Source organism: Lampetra fluviatilis, chromosome 51 (genome assembly GCF_964198595.1).
Source record: "Lampetra fluviatilis chromosome 51, kcLamFluv1.1, whole genome shotgun sequence".
NCBI classification, from domain to species: Eukaryota; Metazoa; Chordata; class Hyperoartia; order Petromyzontiformes; family Petromyzontidae; genus Lampetra; species Lampetra fluviatilis.
The window spans coordinates 2040391-2056774 of NC_136325.1; the positions used below are offsets into that span (position 1 = coordinate 2040391).

Below are 16384 nucleotides of genomic sequence, written 5' to 3' on the forward strand. Positions count from 1 at the left end.
GGCATGGTGCTGGTCACCCACCCCCTTGTGTGCCATGCCGGCCTTCATAGGTGCTCGCTAACCACTCTTGCTCTTACAGTCTGTTAATGTTATTCGGAAATCTTTGCCTTTGATTGTGGTAGAGATGGTGGTGGTGACCTTGGTCGTCATGATGGTGCTAGTGGTGGTGTTGAAAGTGGTAGTAGTAGTGATAGGAGTGGAGGTGGCAATGACGGTGATAGTGGTGGTGGTGCGCTGGTGATAGTGTATGTGGTGGTAGTCAAGGTGAGTGGTGGTAGAAGTGGTGGTGGAAATGGTGGTGGTGTTGTGGTTTTGGGCTGTGGTGGTATTCGAGGTGGTGGCAATGGTGGCGATAGTGGGGTTGTGGTGGGTAGTAGAGGTGATGCTGCTGCTGGTGGCTGTGTTATTGGGGCGGCGGGTTCAGAGAGAACATGCGAATGTGACAGCGAATTAAACAAAAATTAAAATCAAACGAGCGGTGCGCCGGTCGATAATTTTTTTTTTTAATTCGCGTGGTCGTAAGCAAGGTGCCACTTACAGACACTGCTGGGTTCTTGATCAGCTTCTTTGAAGACGAACGCCTGAAGGAGAAACAAAATGGGAAGAAAAAAAAATCAGTCATTCTCATGCCTATGGGGTAGCACCTCCCACTCGCCCCCCTCCTCCCTCCTCCACCAACACGACGGCAGTGTACATTCCACCTCCCGAAATTAAACCGCTTTCCTCCCACACCAAAACATATTCTGTGAGGAATTGGCCAAACGTTTTAAATCAGGCCCGTCTTGACAAATCCAGGTTTCCCTGGATAAACCGGCGTTTTTCGGTGGCAATGATCTCTGCTGGGTGGCCCCCCTTGAGCCAGTCGTGGAAATTCCACATTCCCTTGGTAGGAGCAGTCATTTCACTACAGTAATTTTGCTGTAGCAGTTCCACCTGATCACAGAGGCTTGTGTTGCTTCCGAAACGTCGTGATTTATTTTAGTTGTTTTCATTTTTATTTCATTTTCACCTACGTGACTTTACCGAAAAAACCAAAGAGTATAGGAGCAGTCACCCCCATTCAAGAACCACTGCTGAATTATACGCCAAGCAATGCTCTCTGTGGTAAAACCACACCGGAATGTGCCCCATCTCGTCAAGTCTTGGGAGTGAAGCAGCGTTGGAGCCTGGATAATGCCTGGATGGGCGACCACCATCACGCACAGACAGGGTTTCACAGGAGGCCGTGGTGGGCCAACATGGTGGGCAGCACACGGCAGCCCAGTAAAATACATTTCTGTACTGTGCACTGGCACATCAATGATCCCCGTCAAGAGCAACCAACGTGGTGAAATAACCCGCATGGCCTGCATGGCATAGGGAGGGCCCTCAACAAGCAATGTATTGACAAACAAAGGCAGGTACTTGTCGTGCTAATTTAATTGAGTGCTTTGAAGAGTTTAATTGAACCCTATAGAATAATCAGGACAATTAATTTTGATGACTTGTCAGATTCCCACAGAATAGTGCCAATTTTGTAGACCACCTCATGGCAGATGATGAGCTCGCATTGAGCTTCTACGGCTAATAGCACATCATTATTAGCTGCGTAAAAACGCATGGATTTATCAATTAAAATAAACTCTCGCTCTCATGATTACGTGCGGCAAATTACGTGTAGGAATAAATGATTAACAATTCACGCATATTATACGCCAATAACCTGATGTGCTGTTACATAACTCTACAAAGGAGAAAATAATTACATAGTGAACATTACGAGATGCTAAACCCAGCAAATTGATTCTTGAATCGAATCATGAACTCAAATTTGTTTAACAAAGAAAAAGCCATAATCAGATGGCTGCCGAGGTGGAATTGTTGTAGGCGTGGATCAGAGTGTGTCCATGAAACACCAGGCTTTGTGAGGAGTGGGGCGCCCCTGACGTATCGCTCGAGTTCACAAAGCCTCGTGAATTTCCTGACGACCAAATCTGGCCCATTTTATAAGTGCTGTCGTTTCTATAGATTTTATCAAATATAAATTTGAACAAATATAAAGAGCGACATAAGTGAAAGCTGAGGAAAAAACATGCAACCACCAAAATCCACAAGGCAATGTTGTTAGAATGTCACAGCAGTTACTTATCCGTGTATCGATAGTTCAATTTTAATGTGCAATTTTATTGAGGGGACTGTGTGTTTTCTTGGTGTGGTCTGCGACTGTTTTGCTGTTGTTTTGCTGCCTTCCCCAAGCTTCCGAATTAATGTATTCTGACCCACGCCTGTAACCATTTTAAATGATATACTTTAATCATTTTAAGTTATTTGTTTACGTTTCTAAAACTCTGCACTCCAATCGTATTGGCGTTGTTTGTTGTAGCTTTCTGACCCGGCTCTACTGGACATCTGCAAAAAAAAATAGCTTCATCACTCATCAGAATTCTCCAGGATAAAGAAAGATTTTGATTCTGACTGCACAGTACAGTTTCTGAACTGGGACTTGCATTGGCACGTGACGTTTATGCGCAGCGTAACAACGCAGCTGGAAACACGTCATCATTGCTCTGTGGTGATGTTTACCCGATTCTGGCTTTCGGATCGAGGTTTTACATTTCTTGGAATTTTCTTTACATTTTCAGTGCGGCTGCACTTGTTTAACAACTACCACACTGATTGTAACAACTACTGGGCATCTTTGGCCTCGGTGTGCAAGCAAAGAGACCCGGCAAGGGTTATTCAACATCGCCCTTGTCAGGGACACTTATAAAAAATCTCAGAGCACTGATGTAGTTTCAGGCCAGGGCGGTCCTGCAAGGATGGCATTTGCCTTTGGCAGGCCGCTACAATAGGGGCGTACAACATTTCAACAGGACCTACATCCCCCGCATTATTGATCTGGTTAAGGCTTCGCACAACCCTCAAAAGGGCTGTTATTTTGATTGTTCATTATTTTTTGTAAATTTATGGACTTTGATACGGGGTATGCAATGCTCTGCGAGTAATAAAAACGGGTACTTAATTTCATGACAATCGGGATAACATTGGGACAGCTATAATTAATCTGTTGGGTGGACGACTTCAATCATCACCTTTATTGGGATCACTAAAAATGCACACACCTTTGTGAGTCAGTCAACAGAGATGGGACCGGGACCACGCCCATGCCATGAGAATGTGGAATTTCCATCGCTGGCTCAGGGTGACACCAGACAAGAACGAGAGCGTGCAAAATCGAGCACGGGGCTCACATCCGCGCGAACACCTTGACTTCACTTTACTGACAAACGCCGTTTTCATCCTGAACGCGCGAGATTGCTTTTGCCCGGCGAGGCGGCGCGCGGCCGTCCTTCGCTCGTTCTCCAGCCTCACACTGCGAATAAACAAATTAAATCAATAGCTCCGGTGCAGAAAGGTAGCACGCACGCGCAACGCCGCCGCCAACAATGTCTGTTGTCGGCGGCTGGCTCTTTGTAGTAGGCAGGTGGCGTGTGGCGCAGTAAATCTCGCGAGTGGTTTTTACCGAGGCGCCACGCTGGGTGAGCATCGTTCCTCGGGGTACCGTTCAACGTGCATAACCAAAGATAAGGAAATCTGCTTTAAATGTGATTACAGACGCGTGCGCCAGACGACAACACGGCGACGCCGCGTTCTTGCGCGAGCAGCGCCGCCGCTTCTCTCCCGAGGACGCTAAAGCGCCTTGGCGGTTGAGCCTCGGGGGACCCACCGTCACTGTCTGGCTGAGCAAATCGAAAGACATTTCGGTCCGAGTAGACATAGGCGCAATGCCATTTTTATGGTGGCGGGCGGGCGTGCGAAAGGGGGAACAGCGCAAGCGGCAGGTAATAACGGACCGGGCGAGGCTGGCCGGGCTGGCACATTTCGAGAGCCTCCACACCGTGAGGTGGCCGGGCGGCTCAGAGACCGCGGCAACGTTGAGGTGGCACCTGCCGAGATCCTGGATTGGAATCCAAGTTTCAGTGGCTTCTGATTAAACCGGGTTTTCAAGTATGGTGATTTGATGATCTCAGCCTGTTCACGATTGAATACACAATACAAAGAAACTCCATCCCATTACATTTGGTTGCACCTTCATTTGGCACAATTCCAGCTCGGAGAATTAAAAACACTGGTTGGGCCACCCCGAGATGAACATTGCTCTCAGCGGCATGGTGGGTGGGGAAAGTGCTGCTTTCAACTGTGTGGACCAAATGTGAAGTTGAAGGGATTTTAGTGGTAGCTATGGGATATCCGCTTTATGGTAGGCCATTCTATAACACAAAGGGTGCGCGCACTGCTCTGCAATAGATCTGAACGGCTACTTCCGTCTTGTGACCATGTGATGCCGTTCGTAAAATCGGGATCAAATTGGAGAAATAGTAAACATTTAAAGGAGCCTTAAATTGTGTCAGGGGGACTTTGTGCACAGAAACGTGGGCCCGGAAACACGCGAACTCGCGGGTGCAAAAAAGGAGGGCACAGCACACATCTCGCATGCACATTTGATTCCTGCATGCTTATCACGCTGTATAAATAGCAGTGCAACATTGCACCGATTGAAATATATATATGTGTTCACACTCGCGATACGCGGAATGAACGGCACATGTGAGAATTGATTGTTCCATTTGTGCACATGTAATTAGAGTTCAAGTTACCCTTGACAGGCACTAAAGCTGCTACAATCCACCACAATTTTTTTTATGTTGAATCATGACCTTGAATAACAAATCATAGAATATCAAGAGAAGCGGACTAGGATATTTATTTTTATATGTAAGAATGCCATTTTGAAAATGTTTCCCACCCCATTACCATACAGATCTGGGCAGTGGAATTGGCAAGATGCCTGGTAAGTTGACTCGACATTGGTTTTGAGGTTTTGTATTTTACGAAAAGACTAAAGGATGTACGTAATACATTTAAGTGTTAATTATGGGACAATGATCATCTCCACTTTCATAGGTTGCTAGGAGATGGCAGTACAGCAATGGATTATTGAATATACCTGCGCTGGGCTTTAGCATTACCCCCCTAATATGCGTGATGGGTTTCTTCCCAATACCCCCGCTTCCTCGAGCACAGTGTGGTCCTCATTTCAGCTACCCCGAGGGCTCTTAAACGACGGAGGAGAGGAGTAGAACGGACGAGTGGGATGTGAACTCACAGCGTTGCATTTGTAAGTCGAGTTCTCCAAGCGGCCACCGTGCTACCCAGCCGGATTCACAAGCACGCTCTCCAACAGCAGCAGCAGCAGCAGGAGGGATACATCGGGTTTAAAGGCTGTGCGAGAGCAAGGGGAGGTGGCTAGGGTACGGCAGTAAAAAAAAAACTCAATTGAGCATGACGGGGACAAAGGCGGGAGTAATTGCTTGCGCGTGAATTGGTAAAGCTTTGATGTTGGCTGGTATTAAATACGCCTTTGGACTTGAGTTACCCAGCCCTGGGGTTAACCTAAGCGTGACTTTGATTAAGACACACAAACCTTCAAGGGCACCAATTGAGGCTGTGTAGTTAACGAGCATTGTTAGCGATGAGTGTGCTTAACAAAGGCGTCACTGTCTCTGTGGGCTCTTAACTGGTAAATTAAAGGCGGCAAACAATGGACACGTTTCGCTACCCGTCCAGCTGCGTTCTCGTCAAAAATGTACGTGTCCACGTTCGCCAGTGAGCTTGTGGGGGCGATAATATCTGTCGGTGGTCTCGAGGCAGCGGTGGAAATTCCACATTCCCATGGTGTGGCCTGTCTGATCACAGAGCAACGATTGCGGACTTTCTCGCAATGGTGAACCTCTGCATTTGTATCAATGCCAGAGGTATGACAATGCTGAGCTGGGTCTATCCGTGACAATGATTCCAACCCACTTGCTGTACTGCCACCTCCTGGGCACATCTCAGTAAAGTACGACAGGCATTGCACGGCATGCGCCAATCTCCGCGTAACACAACAGACGTCGCAAGCGAGCGCTGGATTGCAGGCATACGCCACCACGCACAGCAACACATTCACGCCCTACGCATCCCAACACCTTCGCAGTTAACAGCACTCTAAAACTGAAACACCTATACTGCTTTAGATAATACCACTTTAACTACAAACTGGGTGATCCATTTATACATACCCCACTGAAATAGCAAGTATAAATTATGGTAGAGATGTTTTTTATTTATGTTTTATTTCAAGGCCTGTACATGTCTCCCACCAATGCCAATCTACTTGTTAAATATTTTAGGAATCTGCTGATCCCCTTTTGTTCATCATAGCTGGCGTGATGCGGTAAAAATGCTCAATAATGCATACGCTTAGGTCACCGATATCTTGCGGTTGTGTGACGTGAGTACACATACACAAAGAGGTCTTTGATGGGCGCCCACAGGGAAAATAAAGTGGGGGTTACGTCAGGTAAACGTGAAGGCTACCACCAGCTGTTCCACCTCGGCCAATGCAACACAGACGCCTCCCGCAACCAGTCGCAGATTGCCCAAGAGCAGCGTAATTAATTATAAATGAGTTGGGTATCTACAAATGTGTAGTGGTGATACGCGCTGGGTGTATACGTCGTGTGCCAGCGCGTATGTACGGGTGTGTGTGTGGTGACGCGCGCTGACGGGGAGGAGCAGGCGTCAGTGCGCGGGTGGGGGTAGTGCTGCTGATTGGCTGTGTGCCGGTGACGCGCTGAGAGGGAGTGATCGGGTGGCAGCGCGGTGTGATTGGTCGGGGAGTGGAAACACGCGCTGGGCGGAACCGGATCGTAGAGATAGCGCGTGGTGATTGGGTAACTGAGGAGCGGTGCCGACGTTGAGGTCCGCATCCGCTCCGTCTCCCGGGAAGAAGAGATATATAAGGTGATGCACAGAGGAGTAGGGGGCAGAAGTGGAACCATCTAAGAATGAAGACGAAGGTGCAGAGATAGAGCCCGGAGAGGAGAGTAAAGGAGAGTAATGGAGAGTAGAGGAGAGTAAGGTATAGTGTGTAGCCAGAGAGAGAGAACGGTCTACACGAGCTGAGTAATGTATAGTGTGTAGCCAGAGAGAGAGAACGGTCTACACGAGCTGAGTAATGTATAATGTGTAGCCAGAGAGAGAGAACGGTCTACACGAGCTGAGCGATGTATAGTGTGTAGCCAGAGAGAGAGAAAGGTCTACACGAGCCGAGTATGCATACGGTGTAGCCAGAGAGAGAGAAAGGTCTACACGAGCCGAGTATGCATACGGTGTAGCCAGAGAGAGATGCAAAGTCTACACGAGGCGAGTGGAGAGTGTAGCAGAGGCGCAGAGTCTACACGAGACGAGAGAAGAGTGTAGCCGAGGCGCGGAGTCTACACGAGGCACAGAGAGCCAGCAGCACAGAATCTAAGAGAGTCAAGAGAAGCGTAGGGCGGAGAGAAGAGGTCACGAGTTGTACCGTTGTATGGTGACCGCATTGTGAAGAAGAGAGGCCACGCGTTGTATCGTTACAAGTCAAGATTTAATAAAAGAAGTGTGTTCCCGTCAAGGAGTTTCCTGCCGTCATTTTCCAATACTTCATCTGGCGTCAGAAGTGAAACGGGCTTCCAAGCATGGAGACAAGGAAGACCCGTAGGACCCACGGGATTGACCGCGAGGAAAACCTGGACGACTCGGGGCCGCTGGTGGCGGGGGGTGAGGAGGAGGACTTGCCCACGCTACAGGATCCGTCGACGGCGCCGGCCGAGCGACCGGGGACCGACGCCGGGCTTCGTGAGGCGCACTCCCGACTGGCGGAGCTGCTGCTCGCCGCCGCGTCCATCTTGGCGGAGATCAGCTCGTCGGGAGGAGCGGGGACGGTGGGGGACATTTTACAAGGTCGCCCCGCAGATTCCCGCCAAAACGAATGGGGGATTCCCGCCATTGCGCCTGGGCCTACTTTTGGCGGGAACGGCGAGCGCCACGTGGTGGTGGGTTCCCAAGCGCGCGCATCGACGTCATCAGCGCGGGAGGGGGTCCGCCATTTTACGTCTGCTGCTGGAGCCGCCATCTTACACACCGACGGAGAGGCGGAGAGGAACCACGAGGCGGATGACTTCATTTTTCAGCAGCGTCTGCCCACGTTGTCAGCCTTCAAGGCGGAAGGCGGAGACTGGGGCCAATTTCAGCGAAGGTTTTTGGCGCATCAAGAGATGTCAGCGTGGTCCGATGCTACGGCGCTGCGGGCGTTGCCCGCCATGCTGGACGACGATGCGCTCGCGGCCTTCAGGGCTGCACGGAAGTCGGACCGCTCCACGCTGAAGGATGCGCTGGGGTTGTTGGCCAGGGTCTACGGACCTCCCTCGACGTGCCGCCATCATTTCTACGCAAGACGGAAAGCGGCCACGGAGACCGCGCTGGCCTATCGCACGGCGTTGCTGGCTCTTGCTGATGCTGCGTTCCCTCGGATGGACGAGGAGGGTCAAGACGCGATGGTTTTGGAGCAGCTGCTCAAGTTGGCGCAGGACCTGGGGGTCCCTATCAACACAGCTGACGAGATTGATATTTCTTCTTTGAGAGTCGCCACGAGTATTCAAGCGCACGAGGCCCTACAACGGAAGCAAGGCGTTGGTTGCAACGCTGCTGTCGTCGCAGCCCCGGGTTTGGTGGTCGCCGAACCCCAAGTCGTCAGCCCACGAGAGGAGGCGTTCGCCACGGGACGTCCAGGGGACTGGAGGCCGGGGGCCCGGTCGCCTCTGCGATCGGGCCGAAAGTCGGAGCAACCAAGATCTACTCCGACCCTCGTCACGTGCTATAACTGCGGCCTCCGGGGCCACGTGGCGTCCGGGTGCCGCGCTCCGCGGCAGCGCGCCATGGGAGCTCGGCTGGACGACGACCGAGAGCCCAAGTCATCTCTACAATCCCCGGCAAGTCGCGGCACCTCACACGCTCGGCCTGTTTATTCGGCACACATGGGACGCCGCGTTGCGGCGGAGGAGGGCCGGTTAAGGTTCGGGGATTCGGTTCGGCGAGGGGGGTTCGGCCGGGACCAGGGAGACATTGAATGGGCCGAATTGGGGCATAGAATTGTGGCTGCTTCGGCGGGTTCGTCCGTTGTTACGGGATCTATTGATGGGGTTGAGATTAGGGTGTTAGTGGACACGGGGGCATCGGCAACTATTATATCGGACCTCATTTATAATATTCTTCCAGTCCAATGTCGTCCGCTGCTTCCAGTGGATGTGCCATTTTACGCCGCTAATGGGGGATCGTTGGGCATTATCGGTCAGGTTAGGGCGTCCATTTGCATTGGAGATATCAAATTGTCGGGACCCGTTTTCGTTTCGTCTTCTTTGGCAGTTCCGTGTCTTTTGGGCACTGATTTTTTGGCTAAAATGCCTATTAAAATTCTTATCGATCAACGATGCATTGAACTGCCATCGGGTCGCCGGATTTCATTTTTGACGGGCCCTACTGACATTCGGACGGCGTGCGCTACGATACAAGCGGTGGCGACGCAGACAGTGCAAGTGCCCCCGGGTTCACAGATGTTGATTCCCCTCCGGTTGCGGAAACCATGGGTGAGGGAGGCTTCGGGACAAAGTATGCTTTTGGGTCCTTCTAACAAGGCTGTCGGGGGTCTTGATTTATCGGTGGCTCACACTTTGGTGCGGGCTGACAGGGATCCGTTTGTGATGGTTTTGAACGCGGGGTCGCGACCAGCTGTCATTCCGCAGGGCACCGTGCTGGCTCACGCGGCGCAGGTCCCTGTGGATGATGGGTTGGTTGCGCAGGTGGGCTCGAGCCCCGCGCGGAACGTTGAGCCAAGGGAAGACCTTGAGTGGGTCCATTCGCTATGTGCCGCCTCGGACGATTTGTCGGCGGCGCAGTTGGGTGCGCTGCGCGAGTTGCTCATTGAATTCTCTGATGTATTCAGTAAACATAAGTATGACATTGGGTGCACGGATTTGTTGCACCATCACATTGAAACGGGCGATGCGGCGCCGGTCAGGCTAAATCCCTTCCGACTGAGTCCCGTGGAGAAGGAACATGTTCAGTCGGCTGTTAACGATATGCTAGAAGCCGATATTATTTCGCCCTCCTCTAGCCCGTGGGGAGCGCCTATTGTGCTGGTTAAGAAGCAGGACGGGTCCCTGCGATTCTGCGTTGATTTCCGTCGCCTGAATAAGATCTCTGTGGCTGACGCGTATCCGCTCCCCAGGATGGATGAGTCCCTCGATGCATTGTCTGGTGCGCGATATTTTTCGACTCTTGATTTGTTATCGGGGTTTTGGCAGTTGCCGCTCGACGAAGAGTCGAAACCTAAGACAGCATTTCGGACTCCAGGGGGGCTGTTCCAGTTTAACCGGTTACCCATGGGACTTCACTCCTCTCCAGCGACGTTTCAGCGACTTATGGAGCTGGTTTTGTCGGGCTTGCAGTGGGATACATGCTTGATTTATATGGACGATGTCATTGTTTTCAGTAAAACGTTTGAAGAACACCTCCAGCGGTTGAGAGGGGTGTTCTTGCGAATGCGATCGGCTAAGTTGAAATTTAAACCGGCCAAATGTCACCTCCTTCGTAGGTCGGTTAGATACTTGGGTCACATTGTCGATTCTTCGGGGATCTCCACCGATCCCGCGAAGACGGATTGTGTCGGTTCGTGGCCGACACCTACGTCCGTTTCCGACGTGCGTAGTTTCATCGGGTTTGCTTCTTATTATCGGCAGTTCGTTGAGCACTTCGCCACTATTGCAAAACCCTTGCACGCTCTAACGGCGAAGGGAGTGAAGTTCAAATGGGGACCGGAGGAGGAGGCCGCGTTTCGCTCCCTCCGGGACGCCTTGGTGGGTGCCCCACCCTTGTGTTATCCCGATTTTGCCAGTCCCTTTTTGCTGGACACGGATGCTAGCAACACGGGCATTGGGGGGGTGCTATCCCAAGTCGTTGGGGGTGTCGAAAGAGTTGTCGCCTACGGTAGTAGGGTGTTGTCTCCGGCGGAGCAGCGCTACTGCGTCACCCGTCGCGAGCTGCTTGCCATTGTCTTTTTTGTGCAGCAGTTTAGGCCATATCTCTATGGTCGTCACTTTACAGTCCGAACGGACCACGCGGCGCTACAGTATTAATTGAGGGTCGCCCAGCCCTCGGGCCAGTTGTCGCGTTGGTTGGAAGTCCTCCAGGACTATCAGTTTACGACTACGTACCGTAAGGGGTTGCGACACACAAATGCCGATTGCTTGTCGCGTTTGTTGCCTTGTGATGAATGCGCGTGTTTGTCGGGATCGGCGCGCTGTAAACCGACGCTTGCGGGGGAGATGGGGGCACTGGCTGCGACAGCGGGCGCACCGATCGTGGATGATTCCACTGCCTCTCAGGGTCGGGACTCGCTGCTCTCGCTGTCGCTCAGCGAATGGGGCCGCCTCCAGATGGCGGACAGCTCGCTGCTAGCATTGCGCCGCAAGGTTGGGGGTCCCGAGGGGGACCAGGAGCGTACCGGCTCCTATGTACTTGAGCAGGGCATGTTATTGAGATGGGACAGTTTGTCCCAGCGGAACGCACTCGTGGTGCCTTCCGCTGTGAGGGGGAGGGTTGTCTTGGCGGCACACGAACGCCTCTTGCACTTGGGAGTTAACAAGACGCTTGCCCTGCTTCAGCGTGACTATTACTGGCCGGGAATGGGAAGTGATGTGGTACATATTCTGAAGGGGTGCGTTGAGTGCGCCAGGCGTAAACCACCGCCCGTGGCAGCTAATCCACCGCTGCAATCTATTCAGGTCTCGCGTACCAACGAGCTCGTTGCACTCGATATTTTGGGGCCCTTCCCAGTCACGCCGAGAGGGAATAAATATTTGTTAGTGGGGGTCGAATACTTTACCCGATGGCCTATGGCGTGGCCTCTCGCTAACCAGTCGGCAGCGGCTGTGACGGATGCCTTCGTCCAGGGCTATGTCCTGGACAAGGGGGCTCCCGAACGCCTGCTGACCGACCAAGGTAAAAATTTTTCGAGTAAATTGTTGCGAGAGGTGTGCGATCTGTTGGGTACCAAGAAGGTGCGTACCTCCCCGTACCACCCGCAGACAGACGGGATGGTGGAGAGACTCCACAAAACTTTGACTTCCATGCTGTGTCAGCAGGTGTGCGAGACACATGTAGATTGGGACCTGCAGGTCCCGGGAGTCCTTGCCGCGTATAGAATGGCCCCCCATGCAGCTACGGGGTTTTCCCCATTCTATTTGATGTACGGTCGGGAAGCTGACCCGCCAATGGAAACGCAACTTGGCCTGTCCGCTCCATGAACTAATTCTAATTTGGCAGAACATATAAAGTTTAATATTCACAAGCTGACAGAGGCGAGGGAGGCCGCACGGCTTAATTCGCGGGCTCGCCAAATTGCTAATGAACGGTTGCGGGCACGGAAGGTGTCCATGCACGAATGGAAACCAGGTGACAGGGCCTGGCTGCATTGCCCTCAGGCACCCTTGGCTACGTCGCCTAAATTGCTGAGACCGTGGAGGGGACCTGTGGAGGTCGTGCGCGTTGCACGGCCCCAGTGCGTTCAGATAAAGTGGGGAAAGCGCCGTTGGTACGTTCACCCCTCCCGACTGAAACCGTTCTCGCCTCCATATGGCCTCCCCTTGTGTCGTGATGGCCGGGCGTGTGACGTGACCGGCGACCCAGAGGGGGAAATGTCTCTGCCTGATCCACACGTATTTTCGCCTGATCTGCTCCCAGGTGTCTCGGAACTGACAGCTGCCGATCACCGGCGGCCGGATCTCCGCGGCGGGGCCGGCCCTTTCAGGCCCGTTCCGCGCCGTCTGGAGCAGCCGGAACCGCAGGACGGTCGTCAGTGTCCCGCCCCATACGACGGACCAGCCAGACGGACTCGCGCCAGGTCGTGCTACTTTGCATGACCTGCCTCGTGAGGAGTCGGGGCAGTTGGAGCGCTTCGTCACTGCGTGTAGTCGCAGGGACGTGGGGCGCGTTCGTTTTTTTTGGAATTTGCTTGTATCGTGTTATTGTTGACTTTTCGTGTTCATTGTCAATCTGTACATAGTTATTCTTGTTGTTGTTGTTGTTATGTTACGGGGCACACTCGGGGGGTTACGGGGTTTTTTTTTGTTGGTTGTCGTCTTATCGTCGCGGTTGGTTGTTGTTAGCAGCCGGGCCGGCTGCGAGCTATGTGGGAGGGGGTGATGTAGTGGTGATACGCGCTGGGTGTATACGTCGTGTGCCAGCGCGTATGTACGGGTGTGTGTGTGGTGACGCGCGCTGACGGGGAGGAGCAGGCGTCAGTGCGCGGGTGGGGGTAGTGCTGCTGATTGGCTGTGTGCCGGTGACGCGCTGAGAGGGAGTGATCGGGTGGCAGCGCGGTGTGATTGGTCGGGGAGTGGAAACACGCGCTGGGCGGAACCGGATCTTAGAGATAGCGCGTGGTGATTGAGTAACTGAGGAGCGGTGCCGACGTTGAGGTCCGCATCCGCTCCGTCTCCCGGGGAGAAGAGATATATAAGGTGATGCACAGAGGAGTAGGGGGCAGAAGTGGAACCATCTAAGAATGAAGACGAAGGTGCAGAGATAGAGCCCGGAGAGGAGAGTAAAGGAGAGTAATGGAGAGTAGAGGAGAGTAAGGTATAGTGTGTAGCCAGAGAGAGAGAACGGTCTACACGAGCTGAGTAATGTATAGTGTGTAGCCAGAGAGAGAGAACGGTCTACACGAGCTGAGTAATGTATAATGTGTAGCCAGAGAGAGAGAACGGTCTACACGAGCTGAGCGATGTATAGTGTGTAGCCAGAGAGAGAGAAAGGTCTACACGAGCCGAGTATGCATACGGTGTAGCCAGAGAGAGAGAAAGGTCTACACGAGCCGAGTATGCATATGGTGTAGCCAGAGAGAGATGCAAAGTCTACACGAGGCGAGTGGAGAGTGTAGCAGAGGCGCAGAGTCTACACGAGACGAGAGAAGAGTGTAGCCGAGGCGCGGAGTCTACACGAGGCACAGAGAGCCAGCAGCACAGAATCTAAGAGAGTCAAGAGAAGCGTAGGGCGGAGAGAAGAGGTCACGAGTTGTACCGTTGTATGGTGACCGCATTGTGAAGAAGAGAGGCCACGCGTTGTATCGTTACAAGTCAAGATTTAATAAAAGAAGTGTGTTCCCGTCAAGGAGTTTCCTGCCGTCATTTTCCAATACTTCAAATGGATCACCCTGTATAATTCTCTAATCGATAGATGTAATTGAATTTAATGTATGTATCCATACTTGTCTCTTTAGGGATTTGCTTACTACTCGTTGCGTGTGAAAGTACCAATTTTCATCTCAACCAGGGAGACCTGGGGGACACAGAACAGTGCAAGAGAAAATGGCAAACTGCCCAACATTGAAATATAAAAAATCTCTTAAGACTGGAAGTAAAGGAACCATTTAAGGATAGGTGGCAAAGGAAAGAAAGGAAAAAAAACAGAATGCCGAAATGGATAGAAAACAGAGACCAAAATCATTTGTCGCTCAAATTTGCCAAGCCATGAATCCACACCCACGGTGCGGGAGAACAGCTGTTCATTGCGCAAGGCTCTGCATGCAGATGATTCCAGGTTCGTTGAAGCATCCTTGATGAATGAAAAATTCTACAAAACAAATATTCATGTTTGGCACAAAAAAAAGCTCTGTTGTGGAATGTCTTAGGTTGCGAGGGATTTAAATTTGTAATAAGCAAAACAGATATATATATAAAGCTAGATGTAAAATGTACGCAGTCGAACACAGACCGATGTAAGTCTCTCTGTAATAATTTGTTAAATATATTTAATGTAGAGCCCTGAATCAATCCACTGCTGGATGAAGGCATCCTCGTGCATTTCGATAAAGGGGATTATTTGACCATACTTCACCACACTGGTGTAGGCGAGTGAATACGGGGTGCCTAGGATCAATTCAAATATCACTCGTCATTGGGGTTAGTTGTAGATGGGGAATCGAACTCAAGTCACCAGTTAAAAGTGCAATGCGCTAACCACTGTGCCATTACTTGATGCAATAACAGTAGAAGGCAGCAAGATGTCAAGTAGAGATCAAAGTGGTGGAACTGAGCGGCTCACATTCAGAATAAAGTGCAAGTCCAGACGAAAAACAGGCTGTGGACTGTACGATGAGTGGCTTTATAAGTCACCATAATCGATTATAAGCATGAACATAGATGCGACAAGGTGGCGGCGAGGAGATAACGTGGAACAGGATTCGCTTCCGAAAAGGAAACCCCAACTCGATTATGGATTTCTTTTGTGATGGTTTTGTAAGCAGATAGTGTGTACACGCGCCAGCGGCCTTTAGTCACTGCACTGCTGGACAAGGGCCTCGGTGCAGACCGTGAGGGGTTATCCGAGCGTGCTTCACCACGCTGATCGGAGTGGGCTTGGCGAAGGCAGGAAACCTTAGACGTGGAAGCACAGAAGCGCAGAACGGTGGATCTTTGCTGCACTGCCCTCTAGTGTGTCCACCATGCGTGTCAACTTATACACATCCATAGAGATGGCATGCAGACACGAAGGTTAATGTTGAAGAAAACATCAGCCATTTCAAAACTCACGGAGAACATGCTTTCTAAAGAGATATACTTTGAGAATAAAAAAAATGCAGACTACATACCCAGGGCATTTTTACAAGCGGTCCGAAATCAAAAAGAATAAATAAATAGGTAAACGAGACTAGGCTGGCGCACTTGTGATGGGTGAGACTAACAACGGAATGCCAGCCAAAGGAGAGGATGCGCCAAAGGGAACCATCCGCCATGGAGATGGAGCGATAACATCTCTTCGTTTGTAGATGCTTGGAGAAATATTGCATCGCAGGAGAGCGAGAGGTGGCGGCAGATTGGGGAGGCCTTCATCCAGGACCTCCACCATCATGGTTGAGGATGATGATGATGTTGAAGCCGCGAATAAATGATGTTGCTGTGAATGGCGCGCTTGATAATTGACCATGATCATCGTAATGATTGAAATATTTGTATGATTGCTGCAGATCACAGTGATATAAACATGTCATTTGTGAATATGATGATGGCATTGAAAGTAGATGTTTATGTTCTTTGACTAAGCCTATTGGGCGATGTTTTTATCTTCAAAATTATCCAAATTAATCAAATTTCCTTCCTTAAATCTCTAATGCGATTGGTAGATTGTTACACATTCAAACAAGCAAGTGGCTTTATTCTTTGGGTCTTTCGGTAAAGTCACGAAGATAGTCATCATGATTTTTTTCAAGTAGATGGGTTGAAAGAAAGATAACAAAAAACTTACGACGTTTCGATCACAACACAAGTGATGACAATGGTGAGCATCACAACGGAATGACAATCGCTTGTGTTGTGATCAAAACGTCGTAGTTTTTTGTTCTTTTCTTTCAACCTATCTACGTGACTTTACCGAAAGACCCAAAGAATACGAATTCCTGCATTCACGAAAGCTTTAAATCAAGAATTAA

The 16384-nt window shown here is 50.9% G+C and overlaps 1 protein-coding gene across 2 annotated transcripts in view; it reads right to left on the bottom strand.

Annotated features, from left to right (window-relative positions):
* WDR44 (WD repeat domain 44) overlaps positions 1–16384 on the bottom strand; it is a 53992-nt gene that overhangs the window by 32899 nt on the left and 4709 nt on the right. For both annotated transcript variants that reach the window (XM_078878520.1, XM_078878519.1), the window contains exon 2: positions 539–581. In XM_078878520.1, coding sequence (XP_078734646.1) covers positions 539–581 — 43 coding nt within the window. The remainder of the gene's footprint in view (positions 1–538; positions 582–16384) is intronic.